General features: G+C 37.2%; 1 protein-coding gene across 5 annotated transcripts in view; it reads right to left on the bottom strand.

The window, feature by feature from the left end:
* Positions 1–221: 221 nt before the first annotated feature.
* Positions 222–20,443, bottom strand: part of ZFAND6 (zinc finger AN1-type containing 6) — a 75,683-nt gene continuing 55,461 nt past the window's right edge. For 2 of the 5 annotated variants that reach the window (XM_065871511.1, XM_065871512.1), the window contains exons 2-6: positions 16,686–16,856; positions 15,340–15,448; positions 14,359–14,459; positions 3,962–4,075; positions 222–1,130 (exon numbers count right to left, since the gene is read on the bottom strand). In XM_065871511.1, the coding sequence (XP_065727583.1) occupies positions 982–1,130; positions 3,962–4,075; positions 14,359–14,459; positions 15,340–15,448; positions 16,686–16,839 (627 nt within the window). In that variant the 5' untranslated portion in view covers positions 16,840–16,856 and the 3' untranslated portion in view covers positions 222–981. Of the gene's footprint in view, positions 1,131–3,961; positions 4,076–14,358; positions 14,460–15,339; positions 15,449–16,685; positions 16,857–20,443 lie in introns of those variants that run through there. The other 3 variants (XM_065871513.1, XM_065871514.1, XM_065871515.1) reach the window with 3 other exon arrangements.

A 20,443-nucleotide genomic window follows, 5' to 3' on the forward strand; every position in this document is an offset into this window, starting at 1 on the left:
TAATTCAGTGCGACAGAGTTCAGAACAGAGAATCAGACAAGAGCTAGAAAATATGACATGTTCGACTCACAGGAATGTAAGAACACAGTTTGTCATCCTAAGATTACTCACAAACAGATGTGAGTTCATCTCACAAAATTAAGTAGAAAACGGAAGGACCACAAGTCAAAATGAACTACCAGAAAGAATAAGAGAAAAAGTAATACAAGGGAACATTATGGTTTTCCTTTTTATTTAATCAAAGACTGGTAGATAAACATAAATACAGCACAATTACTTCAGATCATTCTTCATATTGTATACACACAGACCAATGAACATAATCTGAAAGAAACCTGCAGTCAGCAATGAAATGCATACAGCTTTTCCTTCCCTTGCTCAAAAAAATTTAAAAACACACAAACTTAGAATCTCTTCAGCACACACTCTCCTGTGACAAATGATTCAGACATAAATAGTGGGTGCAAAGAAACTATATGCTAACATATGTATAACCTTTGTTAATGAAAAACAGAAGCAGCCATAATGATTAAGATACATTCAGTTACTGATAACTAGTTGTGCCCTAAAGGGCATTTATCAAAAGAGAAATCGTGCTGCAGAGAAAAGCTATATATACATACACAATGAGAAAATAAACTGCAAGATTAACGCATGCATGTTTAATACTGGAAAAATCACAGCCCTCCAACACTTCTCCACATTTGTTATAAAAGTCCTCGGCACTCAACTAAAATTAAAATGATCTTAAAAGGATAATACTTGTAAAGTTTACTTAAGTCTTTTCAGCCACAGAAACTGCAATGTAAATAAATGTTCAGAGTCATTTTCAAAACAAAAACAAAAATCTATTCTTCTGATGACATGCATGATTAAAAGGTCTATGCAAGATACATTGCTCTACATTCCCAATGACTAAGAAAAAAACCTCAAGTCAATTTTTAGTTTGCAGATGGTCAAAGGATTTTGTATTCCAGGAGTTCAAATCTTCTGGATCTTTTCACCAACAACTACTGGATTTTCTTTTCTGATTTTCTCAGCAGCATCAGCTTTGTAATTGTAAGAGCAATTGTGTACATCTGAGTAACGGTGTACACCACAGTAAACATTTCCACACCGACATTCAAACCCTGAAAATGGATTAATACACATACGTGAGTTGAATGGAAGGTCTAAAAATATTAAGCTCTCTAGCATAATCAATGTTAAAAAGATCATATATTTAGGGCAGCAGTCTAAAGAATCATTCCAAACAAGCAGTTTCACAACCTAGTAACATTCTCAAAATCCATAGCTGATAGCTTCATTTCTTTTTCCTACCTACAAATACAAATACAGGTTTGTATCAGCAGACCAAAGTCATAACCACTTCTCTGAGCTCAAGTTTTCACCCATGACACAATTGCTTCCTATCAAAAACAGGGTTGCTAAATTGAAACACTCCTCAAATACTACAATGTGAAAAAATAAGCATACTGTCAGAAGGCAATCTTAAGATTTAATTAAGGAAGAGGAAATGAAACTTTTGACAGAACTGTTAACAAACAGCATAGTATATTAGCTTTCCTTGGCTAACCTCCAATGGAGAGGTGAACTGTAATCTGGCTGAGTGATTTACAGCATGAGATGTTACGGTTGCCTAAGCCTGAATCTATTTACTAACACAGGCAAATTACGTGACCCTTAGCTTCTGCATCTCTAACTTTGGAATCGGTTACAGTAAGAATTAAATGAGGAAGTATTAAGTGCCTAACATATAGTAAACATGCAATAAATACTACTGATTTTAGGGAAATGCCCCAAGAACTGAAGCCAAAACAGAGAAATAAGCAGTGTGGATAGTCTTTAAATAAAACCAGTCCTGCACCCCCAAATTAGGATTTTATGATTTTGTGATGGAATTACTGTAAATGGAAGATAGGAATCAAAATTTTAAACACTGACATTTGATGTAAACTTCCTTTACCAAATTTTTTTACACTTCAAAAAGATACTCTGTAACTTCATAATTTTCTTTTATTTTTAAAATTTTATTATTTTTTTTTGGCTGCACCACACAGCTTGTGGGATCTTAGTTCCCCGACAAGGGATGGAACCTGGGCCCTCGACAGTGAAAGCGTGGAGTCTTAACGACTGGACCGCCAAGGAATTCCCCTATAACTTCATAATAATGAATGAAAAATGGAGCCAAGAATAATACTAGACTGACAAGACAGAAATTACTAAGTCGCAGCCTTCTTTCTAATTGTGAAGTCGAAGTTTCTGAGGTTTAGAAAGAAAGTATTTGATGCTAAATATGTACACTTTAAAATGCCTTACTTGTTCACGGCTGTACTCTTTAAATAAATACATTTGCCAAGGCATGGGCCAGTCTTAAACATCTGATATCAGACTGTAAATCTCCTTTCCTCTTTATCTACACCTTAGCCAGATAAACCTTCCTAAAACATAATTTACTCAAAATCTTATCTCGGGCTTCCCTGGTGGCACAGTGGTTAAGAATCCGCCTGTCAATGCAGGGGACACGGGTTTGAGCCCTGGTCCGGGAAGATCCCACATGCTGCGGAGCAGCTAAGCCCATGCACCACAACTACTGAGCCCATGTGGCACAACTACTGAAACCCGCACACCTAGAGCCTGTGCTCTGCAAAAGAGAAACCACCACAATGAGAAGCTCATGTACCGCAATGAAGAGTAGCCCCGGCTCACTATTACTAGAGAAAGCCCACGCACAGCAACAAAGACCCAACGCAGCCAAAAATAAATTAAAAAAACCAAACAAACTTATCTCCTCTTAAGCCAATTTCTTAGAGTATTCAGCACAATGTCTGGCACATAGTAAACAATAAATGGTAACTATTTATAGCTGCAACTGTTCCCCATCAATTAACCACAGTACCCATCATTAGCCTTATCTCTATGGTGGTATCTAACCCCCTTCTTCATATATTTTGTGCTACAATCCCCTTTTACAGTCCCCTAAACATGCCCTATCCTTTCTGTGAGCTTTTGTTCAAGGTATTTTTTTTTTTTTTGCCTGAAATGCTCCCATTTCCATCACTTATTAAGTCCTACTCATCTTTCAAGACCCAGCTGGAACATTCTACCTTCATGACTTTGATGGGCCTCTACTCCTCTTCTTTTATATAAATTAATCACATCCATCCCTGAATTCCCAAAGAAATCTATTTGACTGCACTTAAATGTACTCTCTTTGCCAAATATCCAAGTAATATTTCAAACATTTTCTTCTCCCGCTCTCTCTTTTTTTTTTTCGTGGTACACGGGCCTCTCACTGTTGTGGCCTCTCCCGTTGCAGAGCACAGGCTCTGGACGCGCAGGCTCAGCGGCCACGTCTCACGGGCCCAGCCGCTCCGCGGCATGTGGGATCTTCCCGGACCGGGGCACGAACCCGTGTCCCCTGCATCGGCAGGCGGACTCTCAACCACTGCGCCGCTAGGGAAGCCCCCCCCCTTAATAACAATCCCAGCTAACAGCTCTGTTACAGTAGTCAACATGTATTGATTACTTATTGCGTGGCAGCACGCGGCTATCACCTTACATATGAGCTCTCTGAACCCTCATGACAACCTGTGACTAGCCGCTTTACATAGAGAAAGTACTTCACAGCTCACCAAGGACTTAAATATTCTCTCACACACAACAATTTCGGCTCTCTGAAGGCAGGAGCCACATCTTTGCCCTTTCACAGCACCTGGCGCACTGACCGTACCTGTCTAATATTCTCAAACTCAGCTGAAATGAATTTTTAAAAGAAAAGCTATTCATTTTACTATTAGGTATGCAATTAAAGCTACTTTTATTTAAGAAAATTCAGACGGTGAAGCATATCCATTATTAACTCATACGGGAACAAAAACAATCTTAATTGAAGCCATTAATAAAGTCATGCATCATCATAAATAAAATCAATTTTAAACCATGTGATTTAGGCCCTTACCAGTAAGTCCCACTTTCTTCCTGCACATGAAACAGCGATTCTTTTTTTGTTTTGGTTTTTCAAGAGACTTGCTTTGCTCTTCAGATGGCTGCTGTGCCGTTTCTGATACTGAAGCTGATAAAAATAGGAAGGTGGTAAAATTTAATTATTCAATGAGATTTTGAAATTTGGGTGGTTGTTACCCCTCACCCCACCCCCACTGATCTGTTTATTCAGAGGATAACTGAGTAATTTATTTATTTACTAGCATGGAAAGATGCTCACATTAAGTTACAAAGTAGTTTATATAATATGACCCCCTTTTGGTGAAATGCATATATGTATGTTAAGTATGCATGTATGTATACACACATGGAGAAAATCTAGACTATACACTGACTTATTAACAAGTGACTCTAAAAGCACTATATTTTCTAAAATTTCTAATAATTATGTATTTGACCAATAAAAGACATACAAAACACAAACACTACTTGGGTATTCTAAGGGAGTGTGTAAGAAAATGGTCACATGCAAACTTCTAAATACTGGTGAGCTCAGAACTATGTAGATTTCAAAGAGAATAAGGGGAAAAAGCCTGAAACCAAGATTTAGTGGAATACTATGTTCAAAATTCTCAGAATGTTTCATATAAAACCTTTAAAATACTGAGAATAAGATAAATTGATTAAAATGTTACAATTAAGATAATAAATTGATTTAAGTGTTGAAGCCAAGGCCAGCTGCACCAAAATTCAGGTCCAATTATTGCCCCTAAATCCTAACTAATGTGACCCCCGCCACTCCCTCTCACTAACTACTCTGGCCCTCCCAAATGCTGTTACTAGAGTTAGAATCTATCAGGTGACCTAGCAGACATGGTATCTTGTTCCAAAACAATCAGTGACTTGCCAGGGATCCAGGATTTAACCTCTCCAATTTTATCACCAACCAGTCCTCCTTCTTCAGTAACCTACTGCTTAACCAATCTATGGGACTATGCCAGGTACCTCTGCTGTGTACAACCAATTCAAAAGGGCTTCCTTTCTCTCATTTCACCATTCAATTGCCCTTTAAAGCCTCCAGGAAACCCTGTCTCAGTTCTCTTGCAACGTTTCATTCTGATTACCCTTAATTCCCTTAAGTACTCTCTACCAAATTCTGGGCACTTCACATGAGCCCCCTCTTCCATCCATGCTTCACACATTGCATCCAAGTCATCTGCCTTACATGAGAATCTAATGATGTGCCCTCCAATGTTTAAAATTCTTTGACGACTCCCCACTAACCCCCAGGATAAATAAAGCCCAGAGGTCCTTCAGGATTTTTCTCATCCTTCTTTTCTAGCCTTGTCTCTCACCATTCCTCAACAATAATCCATGCTTCAGGCATAGTGAAGTATTTGCAGTTTCCCTGAACATACTAAATTCTCTCTTACCTCTGGGTTTTTTGTAAAAGTTGTCCTTTCTATGTGGAACGCTTTTCCTATGCCCCCTTGTCCCTCTCCTCCTTACCTGGCTAACTCCAATGTGTCTTTTTTGTTTAAGCTTATATTATCAGCTCTTACTCCATTCCCTCCCCCACAACTTAGACTAGGAAACCCTATTATGCCCGGTAGCACTTTCTGCACTATGATATTATAAATGCCTTTTTTTTTTTTCCCCCGGTACACGGGCCTCTCACTGTTGTGGCCTCTCCCGTTGCGGAGCACGGGCTCCGGACGCGCAGGCTCAGCAGCCATGGTTCACGGGCCCAGCCGCTCCGCGGCATGTGGGATCTTCCCGGACCGGGGCACGAACCCATGTCCCCTGCATCGGCAGGCGGACTCTCAACCACTGTGCCACCAGGGAAGCCCTGTAAATGCCTATTTGACTTTAACCTGCCCTTAACCTTTCAGGGCAGGAACCTGTCATTTTCAACCTTGTTACCAGTGCCTCCTACTACACAGCAGGCATTCAATAAATAATCTGTTGAACTGAATTAGTATTGAGTTATTTACCGATTGTATTTATGTGCTCCATTTCCCCAACTATACTGTAAGCCTGCTGAGAAGAGGGATAGCATCCTATTCCCTGTTTGAATTTCCAGCACCTATCACAGTGAACTATACACAGTAGATGCTCAAACATTTGATATAATGGATTCTAACCTGCTTATGTCAACACATTATTAACAAAATATGACAAAAGGCAAAACACCACAAACTAACAAATAAATATGCATGAATGAAGAGCTCTATAACATGATTATTCCACCTGGACATTCTAAAGCTAGATGGGAGACAGTGCTACCAATATCTACATTTTTTTTTTTGAAACAAAATGTGGATACATAAAGCCTTTTATTTTTAATAAGTAAATACCCCTAGAATGTAAGCTCCATGAGGGCAGGGGCTGAATGTCTCGCTTACTGTTTTATCCCCAGCTCCTAGAACAGTATCAGATAAGGTTGGGCTGTGTGTAAAGAGCTCAAAAATAGTTAACTTGCAATCAGAAAAGAATCTATTCTATTTATTACCTTTGAAATCTATAAGGCATACCTATTCTCCCAAGCAAGTCTGATACTCAAATATACTAATATAAATAATGCTTTACTGGCAGTAACACCACCACTATCCCGGATTACATATTTAACAGAACCAATTTAACTACTGAGACACAAACTTTGGTATCTGGAAATGGAGAATAGTGAAAATCCATTTACCTACTATGGATACAAATGCTACTGCATACCTCAACAGAGACATTTCACAGTATTAACCCTAAAGATCTGTCAGAGCAAACGGTTTCTCTTTAACTGAGGTTAACTGCATAACCTTTGAAGTGAAGGATCAGGTGGCACGCTAAAAGCTTATAAACTAGCGTTCAAATTTGAGGCTGACCAATGTCCACTACATCCTCATCAGACTAAGGTAACCTTAGCTTACCTGCAGTTAACGGCTGGTACCTGAATTTAAACATTTACCAAATGAATTCATGGGCAAGATGATAACAGCATTCTGTAAAAGTCTAAGATTCTTAGAAATTACTCCTGTTTCCCCAATTTTCATGTGAGATTTAAGATCAAAGCAAACCATAATTATCAAACTCTAAGTTACGTAAAAGGAAACAATCTTTTAAAATGGCCATACTAAATAAATAAGCAAGCAAGCAAGCCATACAGTAGACTAAGGGCCAAAGGGCCATACTCTTATTGAACCTGAAGCCAAAATAAGGACAGTTTCCTCAGAACTAGGCAGTTTTTCATATTCTGAATTGAGAATTGTAAACAGAGAATACCCACTTGCTAATGATTAAGAACAGGTGGCTGCCTGTGTTGCATCCAGTGGTCCTAAAGGGCTATTTGGGAGGCCTATGCAATGGCATAAAGGCTGAGAGATAAACTATACAGCACTTGCTAATAATTTTTAATGGTAATCTCAACTAGACAAAGCCTTCTGACCACTACTTTAAAGATACTTCAAAAAGCACCAGGCAGGTAAAACTGGTTTAACTACCCACATGGAGGACCACATTCAAGAGGAACAAGGCCCTATGCTCTGCATCCTGTGGAAGGAAGGAAGGAAGGGAGGGAGGGTGGGAGGGAAGAAAAGAAAGAAAAGAAAGAAAAAAGCACACAAATATAACAGTGAGTACATAAAACTATTTAGCACTACCTGTTTGGGGGCATAGTCAAGACACATGGTGAAAAATAAAACTGAACATAAGATGACATTATTACATAATCCCCAAACATTATCTTACAGTAGATACAATATCTATGTAATATATCATATATACCTTACATATATGGATATATGTTATATGTATAACATATATCCATATATATAACTTGTCATGACAAGTCTCATTCAAGGATTAGACTAAGCACTCTGAGGGTGGGGACTATTTCTGTTCACCACTGTATACCCAGTGCTTACACAGAGCGGTTGCTCAACAGATATTTAGTGAATAAATGTACACTTTTACAATGACCCATTGGGATAAAATTCATTTCCCTTCTCTGGACTTCACTTTCTTACCTGCAAAATAAGGGGGAGGAAAAAATGATCTTTATGTTATTCTTAGCTCAAAAATCCATTACAAGCCTTCCCTGGTGGTGCAGTGGTTAAGAATCCGCCTGCCAATGCAGGGGACATGGGTTCGAGCCGTGGTCCGGCAAGATCCCGTATGCCGAGGAGCAACTAAGCCCCTGCGCCACAACTACTGAGCCTGTGCTCTAGAGCCCGTGAGCCACAACTACTGAGCCCATGTGCCACAACTACTGAAGCCCGTGCGCCTAGAGCCCATGCTCCGTGACAAGAGAAGCCACCGCAATGAGAAGCCTGCGCACTGCAACAAAGAGTAGCCCCCGCTCACCGCAACTAGAGGAAGCTCTCGCGCAGCAACGAAGACCAACACAGCAAAAAAAAAAAAAAAAATCCATTACAAAATGAAAATTTTTTTTAATACTCAAGAGAAAAATTAGCCTGCATAGCAGGCTAACAGGGTCCAAAAAAAAAATAATGAGAATCATATATTTAATTTTATATTTTCTAGCAGGTATGTTAAAAAGCAGAAACAGATAAAACTAATTTATGTTATTATTTAAATAAAAAATCAATATGAAAAGTATTAACAGAATATTTCACTTTGCCTTTTTTGCTACTAAGTCTTCAAAAGCACTGTATATGTTACAACTAGAGTGTAACTGGCAAATAAATATGCACTAAATATCTAACTTCGGACTAGCCACATTTCAAGTGATCACATGAGGCTAGTGGCCACCATCCTGAAGAGAGCAGCTCTGTAAATGAGATCAGTTTCTAATAGCAGCTATTTGGAGGCAAAACACTGTTAAATGAATCCTTAAAATACAACTTTGTGTCATCTTATAACGAACAAAAAGAAGCAACCAACCTTCAAAATGGCTCTCTTCCCTTATCATGGATTAGAACCCAATACCTTAGAGATTTTCCATGACCTGATTCTAGACAATCTTTCCAACTTTAGTTCCAACACATACTTGTCTGAACTGGCTACTCTAGCAACTGTTGTTCTATCTCCCAAATTTCGTGTTTTCCTACCAGTATGCTTTTGCTTTTACAAACTCTTCTCCAGCAAAAAAGCCCTCTTCATGGTACCTATCTTTCACATAAACGGAGTCACACAATACGCTGGCCTTTTGTACCTGGCTTCTTTTATTTAGTATATTTTCAAAGTTCATCCACGTTGCAGCACGTATCAGAACGTCATTCCTTTTTACGGCCGAATACTATTCCAGTGTATGAATATACCACTCCTTGTTTATCCAATCATCTGTTGACAGCCATATGGGTTCTTTCCATATTTTGTTAATTATGAATAATGCTGCTATGAATATTCTTATATAAGTTTTTGTGTGAACACATTTTTTCCATCTCTTGGGAATTAGGAATGGAATTTCTTGGTCATATAGTTAATTCTATTTAACTTTGAGTTAACTTTTTTAACTGTCAAACTGTTTCCCAAAGTGGCTGCACCATTTTACATTCCCAACAATAATGAATGAGGGTTCCAATCTCTCCACATCCTTAACACTTTGGCCATTTTTATATCTTCTTTGGAGAAATGCCTATTCAAACCCTGTGCCCTTTTAAAACTTGGGTTCTCTTTATTGTAGAATTATATTTCTTTATATGTTCTAATCAGATATACAATTTGCAAATTTTTTCCCTTTCTGGGTTGTCTTTTCACTCTTGATAGTCCTTTGAAGCGAAAAGGTTTTTAATTTTGATGTAGTTCAATGTGTCTATTTTTTCTTTGCTGAGCTGTAGGTGTCATGTCTAAAGAAACCTAATCCAAGGTCATGAAGATTTATGCCTGTTTTCTCTTACATGTTTTATAGTTTTAGCTCTTACATATTGGTCTTTGATGTATTTTGTGTAAATGTTTGTGTACCGTGTGAGGTAGGGATCCAACTTTGTTTAAATGGCCCAGCATCATATGTTTTTTCCCTATGGAATGATCTTGGCACCACCTTGTTGGGAAATCAATTGCCTGTAAATGTGAGAATGCTATTTCTGGACTCTCAATTCTATTCCATTGATCTATATGACTATCCTCATACTAGTACCATGTAGTCTTAATTATTGTAGCCTGTATTAAGTTTTTAAATTGGGAATTGTTAGTTCTCCAACTTTGTCCAGATTGTATTGGCTATTATCACCCACTCTTTAAAAATCAACCTCTGATTTTTAATCCATACAAATTCCTAATTTTTAGTTGAAAGGGACTATTCCTCTCTGATTGTTCTGAACCACTGATCTGACAATTCAACTTGGTATGAAGAAAGGAACCCTCAGAGCTGAAAAGACTATGAGAATTCTAATTTACTTTGCCACTCAGTGCAGAGATCCCCTCTACTTTGTTCCTGACAGTAAGTCAGCTCTCTGAAAACACTTCTGTGACGGAGAGCTCACCACCTTAGTCATGATTACATTCTACTGCTGGAAAACTTCAATATTCTCTTATGCTAAGCCTCCCCAAACACTGGTATTATACAGAATAAGAATATCCTTTGTATTTATTAACAAAACACATTTCATCTTATTTCACTGACTTCTAATAACTTCTAAGGTGGACATGGTTATTATTCTCCTTCAGAAGTAATTAAAATAAGGTTCAGAGAAGAGGAGGTGTCAAGATATGAAAACAGAACTTCTGAATCCAAATTCCATATTCTTTTTACTCTGCTCCAATATCTGAGGGACTGAGAGGTTAACTGAAGTTAAGCATATTGTTCTAATAGAAATGAAGTATGATAGTTTAGAGTGTACAAAGACACTTAAAAGTTTTCATTTTTAAAAAGCTAAGCTGGGACTTCCCTTGTGGTCCAATGGTTAAGAATCCGCCTGCCAATGTAGGGGACACGGGTTCGAGCCCTGGTCTGGGAAGATCCCACATGCCGAGGAGCAACTAAGCCCATGCTCCACAACTACTAACTAAGCCCACGCTTTACAGCCCGCAAGCCACAACTACTGAGCCCACACACCACAACTACCGAAGCCTGTGTGCTCTAGGGCCTGCATGCCGCAACTACTAAAGCCTGCGCACCTAGAGCCCGTGCTCCGCAACAAGAGAAGCCACCGCAATGAGAAGCCCGCGCACCACAACCAAGAGTGGCCCCCACTTACGGCAACTAGAGAAAGCCGTGCAGCATGTGCAGCAACAAAGACCTAACGCGGCCAAAAAAAAAAAACTTGAAAAGAAATTTTTTTAATACAAAGCTAAGCTTTCATAAACTGGAAATCTGTCATTCCTAACTGATACTGTGTGAGGTACTGTTGTTTATTAAGTTAAAAGGCATAATTAAATGAGAAAGATGCAGTAATATGGTAAATTCTCAGGTAAACATAAAAAAATTCTTCAGAGCTTCTCCGTTAAACAGGAGAAAAATTATTCAGAGCCGTGAGGACAAAATGGAAGCAGTACCAACCACCTGGTGGCAACTTACCTAATTATAAGCAGAATACCTACAGAGAAAAAAAGCTGTTTCAAGGACACTATTCTGAAAACTCCAACGACAATGTTAGGAAATTCTGGCTTAGGCACACAGATGCTACTCTTGTACCCTCTTCTTCCTGGGATGATCTTCCTATCTAAAAAAATTTCCCTTGAGGAATACAAATGGAATAATAAGGAAGAAAACAGATACCTGGGTAGGTCACCAAACCAGTTGATCCTACCCTGGGAACTGAGGGAGGGCTGGATATGGCAACAGAAACACACACAAGGACATCCTAGTCCAGGAAGCACCACAACTGTCTAGTGGAAAGAATAATGGCCTAGAGTCAGGTGCCTAGGTTCCAGTTACAGCTCAAATGACCACAGGACTTGAGTCAAAGACTTCTCTTTTCGTCCATCTATTAAGTAGATGGAAAAAATATTCTCTGCATTTGTTCCTATCAAACAGGGAAGTCACAAGTACATTATGTGTTATGAGTGTGTATATATATATACACATATTCGTGTGCATGTTTATAATAAAAGACAATTTTAATTCAACAGTATAAGATATTTTTTAAAATCTAGGCTGTTAAAGAGATTTTACCCATTGAAAACGAATCCTCTCAAACTCAGATGAAACTTACATCTGATTGTTCAAAGATCCTGCTATGCTGAAATTATGAATGCTAAGTTTTTAAAAGGTACTTAAAAGTTAATACTGGTTTAACTTAAAAGTCACTGAAATTACAGTGAAAAAAGGAGTCTATACAATTTAAAACCCCTCTACAATTTCTCCTAATATGGCATCAAGACCACCATTTGCATTAATGTATCTATGGCTATGTGGAGAAATCTACATTGTTCTCCATACACCATAAATGTCACTTCGTATTACATTAGTTCACCAACTTACAATCTTCATTTTTTGTCAAACTTGCAAAACAACTGCTATTTTATTCTTTTTCTTAAAAAAAATAAATTTATTTATTTATTTTGTTTTTGGCTGCGTTGGGTCTTCGTTGCTGTGTGTGGGCTTTCTCTAGTTGTGGTGAGCAGGGGCTACCTCTTTGTTGTGGTGCGTGGGCTTCTCAGTGCAGTGGCTTCTCTTGAGGAGCACGGGCTCTAGGGTGTGCAGGCTTCTGTAGTTGCAGTACGTGGGCTCAGCAGTTGTGGCTCACGGGCTCTAGAGTGCAGGCTCAGTAGTTGTGGTGCACGGGCTTAGCTGCTCTGCCGCCATGTGGGATCTTCCTGGACCAGGGACTGAACCTGTGTCCCCTGTCTTGGCAGCCAGATTCTTAACCACTGCACCACCAGGGAAATCCCTGCTATTTTATTCTTAAGCAGCATATATTTTCCCACTACCAACATTCTAAAATTTGTTCGATTGTAAGACATAAATAACACCTTCATGGTAGGCAGCCTATTCTCATTCTTCCTTACTTAGCTCTCTCTCAAAATTGCTAAGCAACCTTTGCTTCTTGAAAACTCTCTGTTGACATCTGTGGCCTAAAACTAACCAGGATCTAGATGACTTCTTCCTCTCCCCTTTGCTGACTCATTATCCTACTTGCTCTTCTTGATTTTGCCTCTCATTTTCAACCTGTGCCAAAGACTTCCAAATCTCAGACATAATACTGATCATACATTTAAATACCTATTAACTATCTACAACCTCCAATTGAGATTTTAAGTTTTGAAATTTGACCACTTCCAATTTACTCTATCTAAAATCTTGTCTAACCATTACTTCTTTCAACCTCCCTGTCGCAAACAACCACACCATTGCCATTTCAACTGTCATACAACTGAAAGCTTTAATACCACCCCTGTCTTATTTCCCACGTCTAATGGATAACTAGATTTGGGGAATTTTTCTATTTCTGTTTTTAAAATATTCCTTATCTCTGCCCAACCTTAAACTTTCCTAGTTAACTAAAAAATAAAAATTATTCACCTAATACTTATGTTATACTGGAATACTTATGTTGGTCAGACAGTATATTTTTCTATAGCAAAATCTACAAAGAGGCAAATTATGCCAATCATTTGTTGGGCATGAAATCAGAGGAAGGGGAATTAACTAGCTTAACTGAATTTAAACTTCAGCAAACTTCAGCTACGACTGCCAGATATATCTGTCACCACCCTGTGAACACCATGTACAATGGAAGGTTTCACTGGGCATGCCATCTTCTCCCTTTAAATCATGCCATAGGTAAAATGACACACAGCTCATCTTTGGACTTGTCTTTCCAGAGTATCCTTCTCAATTTACACATTGTTTCCACACAGTAATAGAATATAACTAAGCACAGATTTTTAACAGCATCCGAAATGCCGCCTCCACCATCTCTGCCCACTAAGAAAGCCTTCAAACACATTTTCAAGTCTTCCTAGATCCACTTCACTTTAATCCACATAATGTGGATATAAAGAGCATGAGCAAGAACAAGAGACACCATGCTATAAATAAGAGTAACTGAATGCGACTGTTGTGCTGGAAGTCACACACGGGGAAAGAGGGGCCACTGCCAGTCAAAATAATCAGTCACTTAGATAACCTGAGTCAAAAGCAAGAGATTCCTCTCAAACCAGCAGCCCCAGCTTGCTGGGAGAGGAAATAGTATTTAGGTTAAATTGGGCAAAACAGTAAAAGAGAACAGTATAATACCACCACTTATTCATTTAATTATATTTCTTAAACAAAACAGATTTTTAATTTTCTATGTTTATGCTGATGACCTAATTATATATAAGTGGGAAATGGCTCCCAACATTGCAGTCAATTAAATACTTGAGGATATAAACTATTCTGCTCATAAAGAAAACAAATGTAAAAATACGTTATCTTAGGCAGGTAATTTAAAAAACATACGCATCTAAAATAGTGCCTGGCTTGTAATATTCAAATGTTAAATAAATGACAAAATATATGCTAGTTCATGTGCAAACCTTGCAGGTCTTCTGTTTCAGGTATTGCTTTATCCACAGATGTACTGTCCACTTGGGAAGATGCTACAGATTCTGATAAAAGTGACTGATTTGATACAGGGCTAGAAAAACAAAAATATTTAGATTTTAAAAGATGATCTCTATGCATGAAGAGTAACTAAAGTGATTAATAAGTAAGAGTTCACATATGTAAGTAGATCATTAAGACAAGAATTAATCAGAGATACTTTTTTTTTATAACTTAAACATAACTACAGAGCTTTGAAACTTGAGACCAATTTGGACCAGAAGTTTATTGCTTTGAAAATAAAGCAACAGTGTATGTCCACTGTGTATGAATTCACTAAATGAAAACTAGTATGATAAAGACATAATTCAGGAACCCTAATACTAAGTTCTATATGATACACTTGCATAGCAGAAATGAACATCTCCCATCATAAACTGGAAAAAGGAACTTCAGAGTAGAAACTTAATATGTTTCCTAACAGTAGAGTAAGAATAAAACAAACATTTCTGTGTTTTCAGGCTTCTAAATGATGTGACTTCGAAGTTAAAAAGAAAAAATACACTACAGTACAAATAGGTATCAGTACCACATCATGATATTAAACGAAGGGAACCTGTGACAAGACTGTACTTTTTGATACAAAGCACTAGTACTTGCATAATAAGCCTATGACTAGAAGAACTGAACATGCTTCAGAAGGACTTCAAGGGTTGGTCAGGATATATTATGAAGAGAAATAAAGAAAAACCTGTCTGAAAGGAAATCTGAGACTTAAAAAGACAACTCCCTACTCCCACCCCAATTTAAAACCAATAAAAAGATTTTTCTGACTAGTCACTAATAATAATAATTTTATGCCAGTTAATCCTAAACTGACTACATAGTTTTCCTTCTTAACAGAACTGATCATATGGAATATATGCTTTACTTTTCAATAGCTTTCCAATCACACTTCAGAGGCTACATCTTACCTTGGCTGCACAGATGAAGATGTAGAGTCTAACGCCGACTGAGTTTCTGGGACACTGCCATCTGTGCACTGAACTGGTAAAGACTCAGACAGACTACTGACAGAAGGTGCTGTAACAGGACATCTCAGGTTAGTGACTGTACCCTGGGCAGGCCAACACCTCATCTACAAAAATCACGATCAGTTTTCCACGAAATATAGTATATGGATTTTGTTTTACTATATAATAAGCCAGTTCATTACTTTAGTTAAAATTTTTTCAATAGTTTGCCTATGAAAAGAATGCTGATTTTAACCAAGGAAACCATATACAAAATGTATATATCCAAAATTAAACTACGATTTCTTAGGACTTATTATTACCCAAACCCTTTAATTCACAAATGTCTTCCAAGTACTAGCGCACAAATATTTCAAATAAAAAAGAATTTTGCAGTAAGGCAAACATAAGTTCAAAATTAAAATCTGTGCTCAGGTTATATTATTTTACCTGTTCTTTATAAGGCAGAAATGTAGATGATGACTTAAAAAACAATAATTTATATTCATTTGATCTTAGCCTTAAGTAAAGAAGTTTTGATTAAATGATTCTACCTTCTAGCTTCAACACGAAGCAATGATGAGAAAGACCACACACAATTTTAAATGAACTAAGTAACAGCCTGCACTTTCATTCACCACGAAAACCTATACATTTAGGCATTAAGCTACATGAGAACTATCCTAGATGAGTACCATTAACACCTTACTTTTGCAAAGCTTATACTCAAAATCCTCATGATCCTTCTTACACAACTACTGAAACAAAAGCCACTTCATTTCCAGGAAAATCCTTTGACATAAAAATGCATAAAGAACTCAAATGAACTGGGGATGAACATCCCTTTCTCTGAGTCAAACTGTTACACCTCTCCTTCCTAATGGAGAAAGGCTTTTTCTACAGTCAGCTGTGGCTATATATAACTCACTCTTTCCTTCTACAACTGTCTTGGCTTCAAAAGTCATCCTAGATAAAAGAAGCAAGGTCCTCGTACAGCCCTCACTCCCTTACACCTTTTCCAACACAGCTATATATACTTGAATGAAGTGTGCCTCTATTTTAATAAGATAATAGAATTCTCTAACACAGCAAGTAAGAAGTAGTTCTTTTCAATGGGTAAAGATACTCCTATTCCTGTTTCCCTACCACTGATAATCACATTATGTAATGAGACATTTTCCTGATGTAAGTGTAGTAAAAGAAGTAAAATGTGAAAGCAGAAAAAGGTACTGGGTACCCTGTGCTATTCAGGTGTATCTCAATTATGAATAGTGCTGTGTTTTACTTACCAGGTAAGAATTACTTACCAGGTGGGCTTATTCTACCATTACTACTATTCTGTCTTTGAAGATGTTCTTTATAACATACTGAACACATGCCATTTGTACGAGGGTTTCCATAAAATCCGCAGCCAGTGGAACAAAGCATAGGCACTTGGCTGTGATTAGTTTCTTGAGCCATGTTCCTCTGTTGCACACCTGAAATTTACACAGAATTAGCAAAGAACTCAGACACACACTACAATCATATATTATCCAAATTTGCTTTATATAATAAAGGAAAATGCACTTATACTCTGCCCTAAACCACTCTGGGCAGCTGCCTCAACACATAGGCTGAGGTAGAGACAGAAAAAAATAAAGATCAAAAGGATACAAACTGAACTTTTATCTCTGACCCACTGTGTACAAGTCGGTCTGTACTGGTTCAAAAAATGTTATGAACTAGAGAAGGGAATCTGTACTAAAGACTCCACACCATCAGAATGTTAAGGAAAATCCTTTCAGTCTAGGTTCAGCTTGGACTCCTATTAATGAGAAATACAGTTTGCTATGTGTTGTATTATTAACTTTTAAGCGTTTAAACTTTTGCTAAAAGTTCATGTTTTAACTTGCATAATGTTTTCTGTTTAAAAAGCACTGAACAGAATATCAATGCTGGTGAAGATGTGGAGAAATTGGCAGAACACTGGAAAAATGAGAAGTTGTGTCAATCTTTTTGGAAAGTTATGTAGCAACTCACCTTAAGAGCCTTGTAAAAAGATTGCCCTTTTGAACCAATCATTCTTGTTCAATAGAATAACTAGGGTATAATCAGGAGAAAATTATATATACATATGTATATATATATATATATATATATATATATACATACACACACACACAAGGGATGTGTTTTACAGTATATTCATAATGCTGAGAAACTTAAAATAACTTAAATATCTAATATTAGGAGAAGGGATTTTTTTCAAAAGTTAAGCAGTCATTAAAAATATTTTAGAATTCTTTTTGAAGGAGGAAATTGCTGATAATGAATGAAAAAGCACAATATGAAATGTATATACAATATGTTGCCAATTAGGACCAAAAAATGCATCTATTAACCATCAATAAGGATAAGAAAGAATATACCCAAGGATGGCAGAGCTAACTGTGATTTTTTTTTTTTTCTGATTTGTACCTTCTCTGTACTTTTAAAATCCTCTTAAATGAAGATACTACTTATGTAATTGGGAACAAAATATTTGTTTATTTTTAGAGTATTTAAAATTTAAAAACTAACAGGCAGAGGAACTGTTTGGGAACCACACAGGCAATAATCAATTACAGCAGATGGAAGAACCCCATGTGCCATTTCTCCCATACAGCAAGTGGTTCTTTGGCATAAATAACATGAGAAGGTAATAAGAGGTTCTATCTCACTTTATTAAAAAACAAAACAAAAGCCTCCCAAATGAAATGAAGGTTCCTCCAAAATGCGTGTATGTGTATTTACAGATGAGTGTATGTTCAAAGGTCATACAGGACAAGACTAAGCAAAGGGACATGTTCTGCCACTGAAGTTTCCCTGAATTGATAAATATTCACTGTTTACCATTAACAGATTTTTTTTCTTCACCTAAATTATTTGAAAAGACAGTTGTAGAATGGGGGGAGGGTATTTAATGCAAATTTCAGAACCAAGAGCAATAATGCATTTGACTCTACAAAACAAAGCAGGTTTAGCATTTGCCTTTAAAAAGAAAAACCTAAAACTGTTTAGAATCTTTAGATCTTTAGGCCTAGGAATGTAATTTGGGATTTTGACAAACATCTTTTTTACTTCATGATGGCAAGTCATTTCAGAATCTAATCTTGGCTGCTCTGCTTTATATATTATGCTACTTTTAAAAACCCTCCCTTTCCTGTAGTTCTGTAAATACATATACAGTGTATCAAACTAAAAAAATCCATTAACAATGTTAGGATAGAAAAGCAAATGTCCAACATTTTGTTGATTTTGGGGGCCTATATTCATGAGGAATAGTGTGGTTGTCTGGTTTGGAATCAGGGTAATTGCACAAAGTCATGGATGTAGCTAATAAGTGATGGAGCTGAGATTCGGTAGAAGTCCAAGCTCTAAATCAGTGGTTCTCAATGTTTGCTCCTTGGACCCCTGGGGAGGTCAAAACTGTTTTCATACTAATGCTAACTAGTTTGCCTTTTCCACCATGTTGACATGTGCATTTGCGGTACAAAAGCAATGGTGGGTAAAAACCTGGAGCTTCATCAAGGAGCCAAGCCATAACAATGGCAGTGAAGTATACTACCTTCTATTCTTCATCACCACACTGTGACAATAAAATTATTAATTTTATTAAATGTTGAGCCTGAACACACACGTCTTGCTAATATTTTTTGTGACAAACTGGGAAGTACACATAAAGCATTCCTGCTGCATATAGAAAGTATGATGACTGAAGAAAAAGCACTTGTGCAATTGTCTGAGTTACAACCTAACCGAGTCACCTTTTTCACAGCACAAGTTTTTTATTTCAAAGAACGACTGACAAACTCTGGTTATTCAGACTTGAGTATGTGGCACATATTTTCTCAAAAATGAAGTAATAAGCCTGTCACTTCAAGAAAAATAACTAATGCTATTTATTGCCGAGGACAACATTCAAATGAAAAAAAGCTTGACAAGTTTCTCCAATTTTTAGAGAGTCTTTGATGAGGTCAGTGGTTATATTAATGATATGTGAGTAGCTGGTACTACTATTGACATTTGGAAGGTCTGCATAAGTCAGTAAGCCAATATTTCCTAAGTGACCAATGTATGACAGTACAAAATTATTCATGAACAAAAGATTTATTCAAAGTGAAAGAACACTGGATTTTAGAGTAACAGACAAAATGTTTTCATATAGTATGAGATCCTACATTGCAACTATCCCTTTAAGAAACTACAAATTGTTACATTTTGGTGTAATATCGAAGAAGAGAAACCTCTATTATCTGAAAAGGTTATTAAAATACTCCTTCCTTTTCCAACTACATATCTGTATGACACCAGCTTTTCTTTTTAACATTGTAACAGAATGAATGCAGAGGCAACTATGAGAATCCTGCTGTTTGCTATTAAGCCAGACCTTAAGGAGATTTACAAAAATGTGTAACAATGCCACATTTCTCACCAAACCATTTGGGCAGGGGGGAGGGAGAAATGGTTATTTTTCATAAAATATTTTTAAATAAATTAATAAATATTTTGTGATTTTTCTCACTTTAATTTGTAGCATGATAAAAATTTTCGCTAGATATGACAAACATAAACAAAAGCTCTTCAACGTGCTCAATAATTTTAGAGAATACAAAGGTTCTGAAACCAAAAATTTTGAGAATCCACTGCTGTAAACCATCAATGCAGGCAGAATCCCCTCAAGAAGGCAAACACTGATTCTCCGGGGAATGGGAGTACAAAAAAAAAAAAAACCTTTACTATTTATGTATAAAACACAGCTATACATATAATACATAAATAGATAACTATTATATATATGTGGAATTAAAATTTTATGGAGGTAGGAAGCCAATTAGGAAAAAACTGTTTTAAAAGGCTCCTGGGGATGGGGGGGAGGGCAATAAAGGAAAAAAGATTGAGAAACACCTTTTTTTTTGGCTGCGCCGTGTAGCTTGTGGGATCTTAGTTCCCTTACCAGGGGTGGAACCCGAGCAGTAAAAGCACCGAGTCCTAACCATTGGACTGCCAGGGAATTCTCGAGAAACACTGTTCTAAATCACCA

The sequence above is a fragment of the Phocoena phocoena genome, chromosome 2 (assembly GCF_963924675.1).
Source record: "Phocoena phocoena chromosome 2, mPhoPho1.1, whole genome shotgun sequence".
Taxonomy (NCBI): Eukaryota; Metazoa; Chordata; class Mammalia; order Artiodactyla; family Phocoenidae; genus Phocoena; species Phocoena phocoena.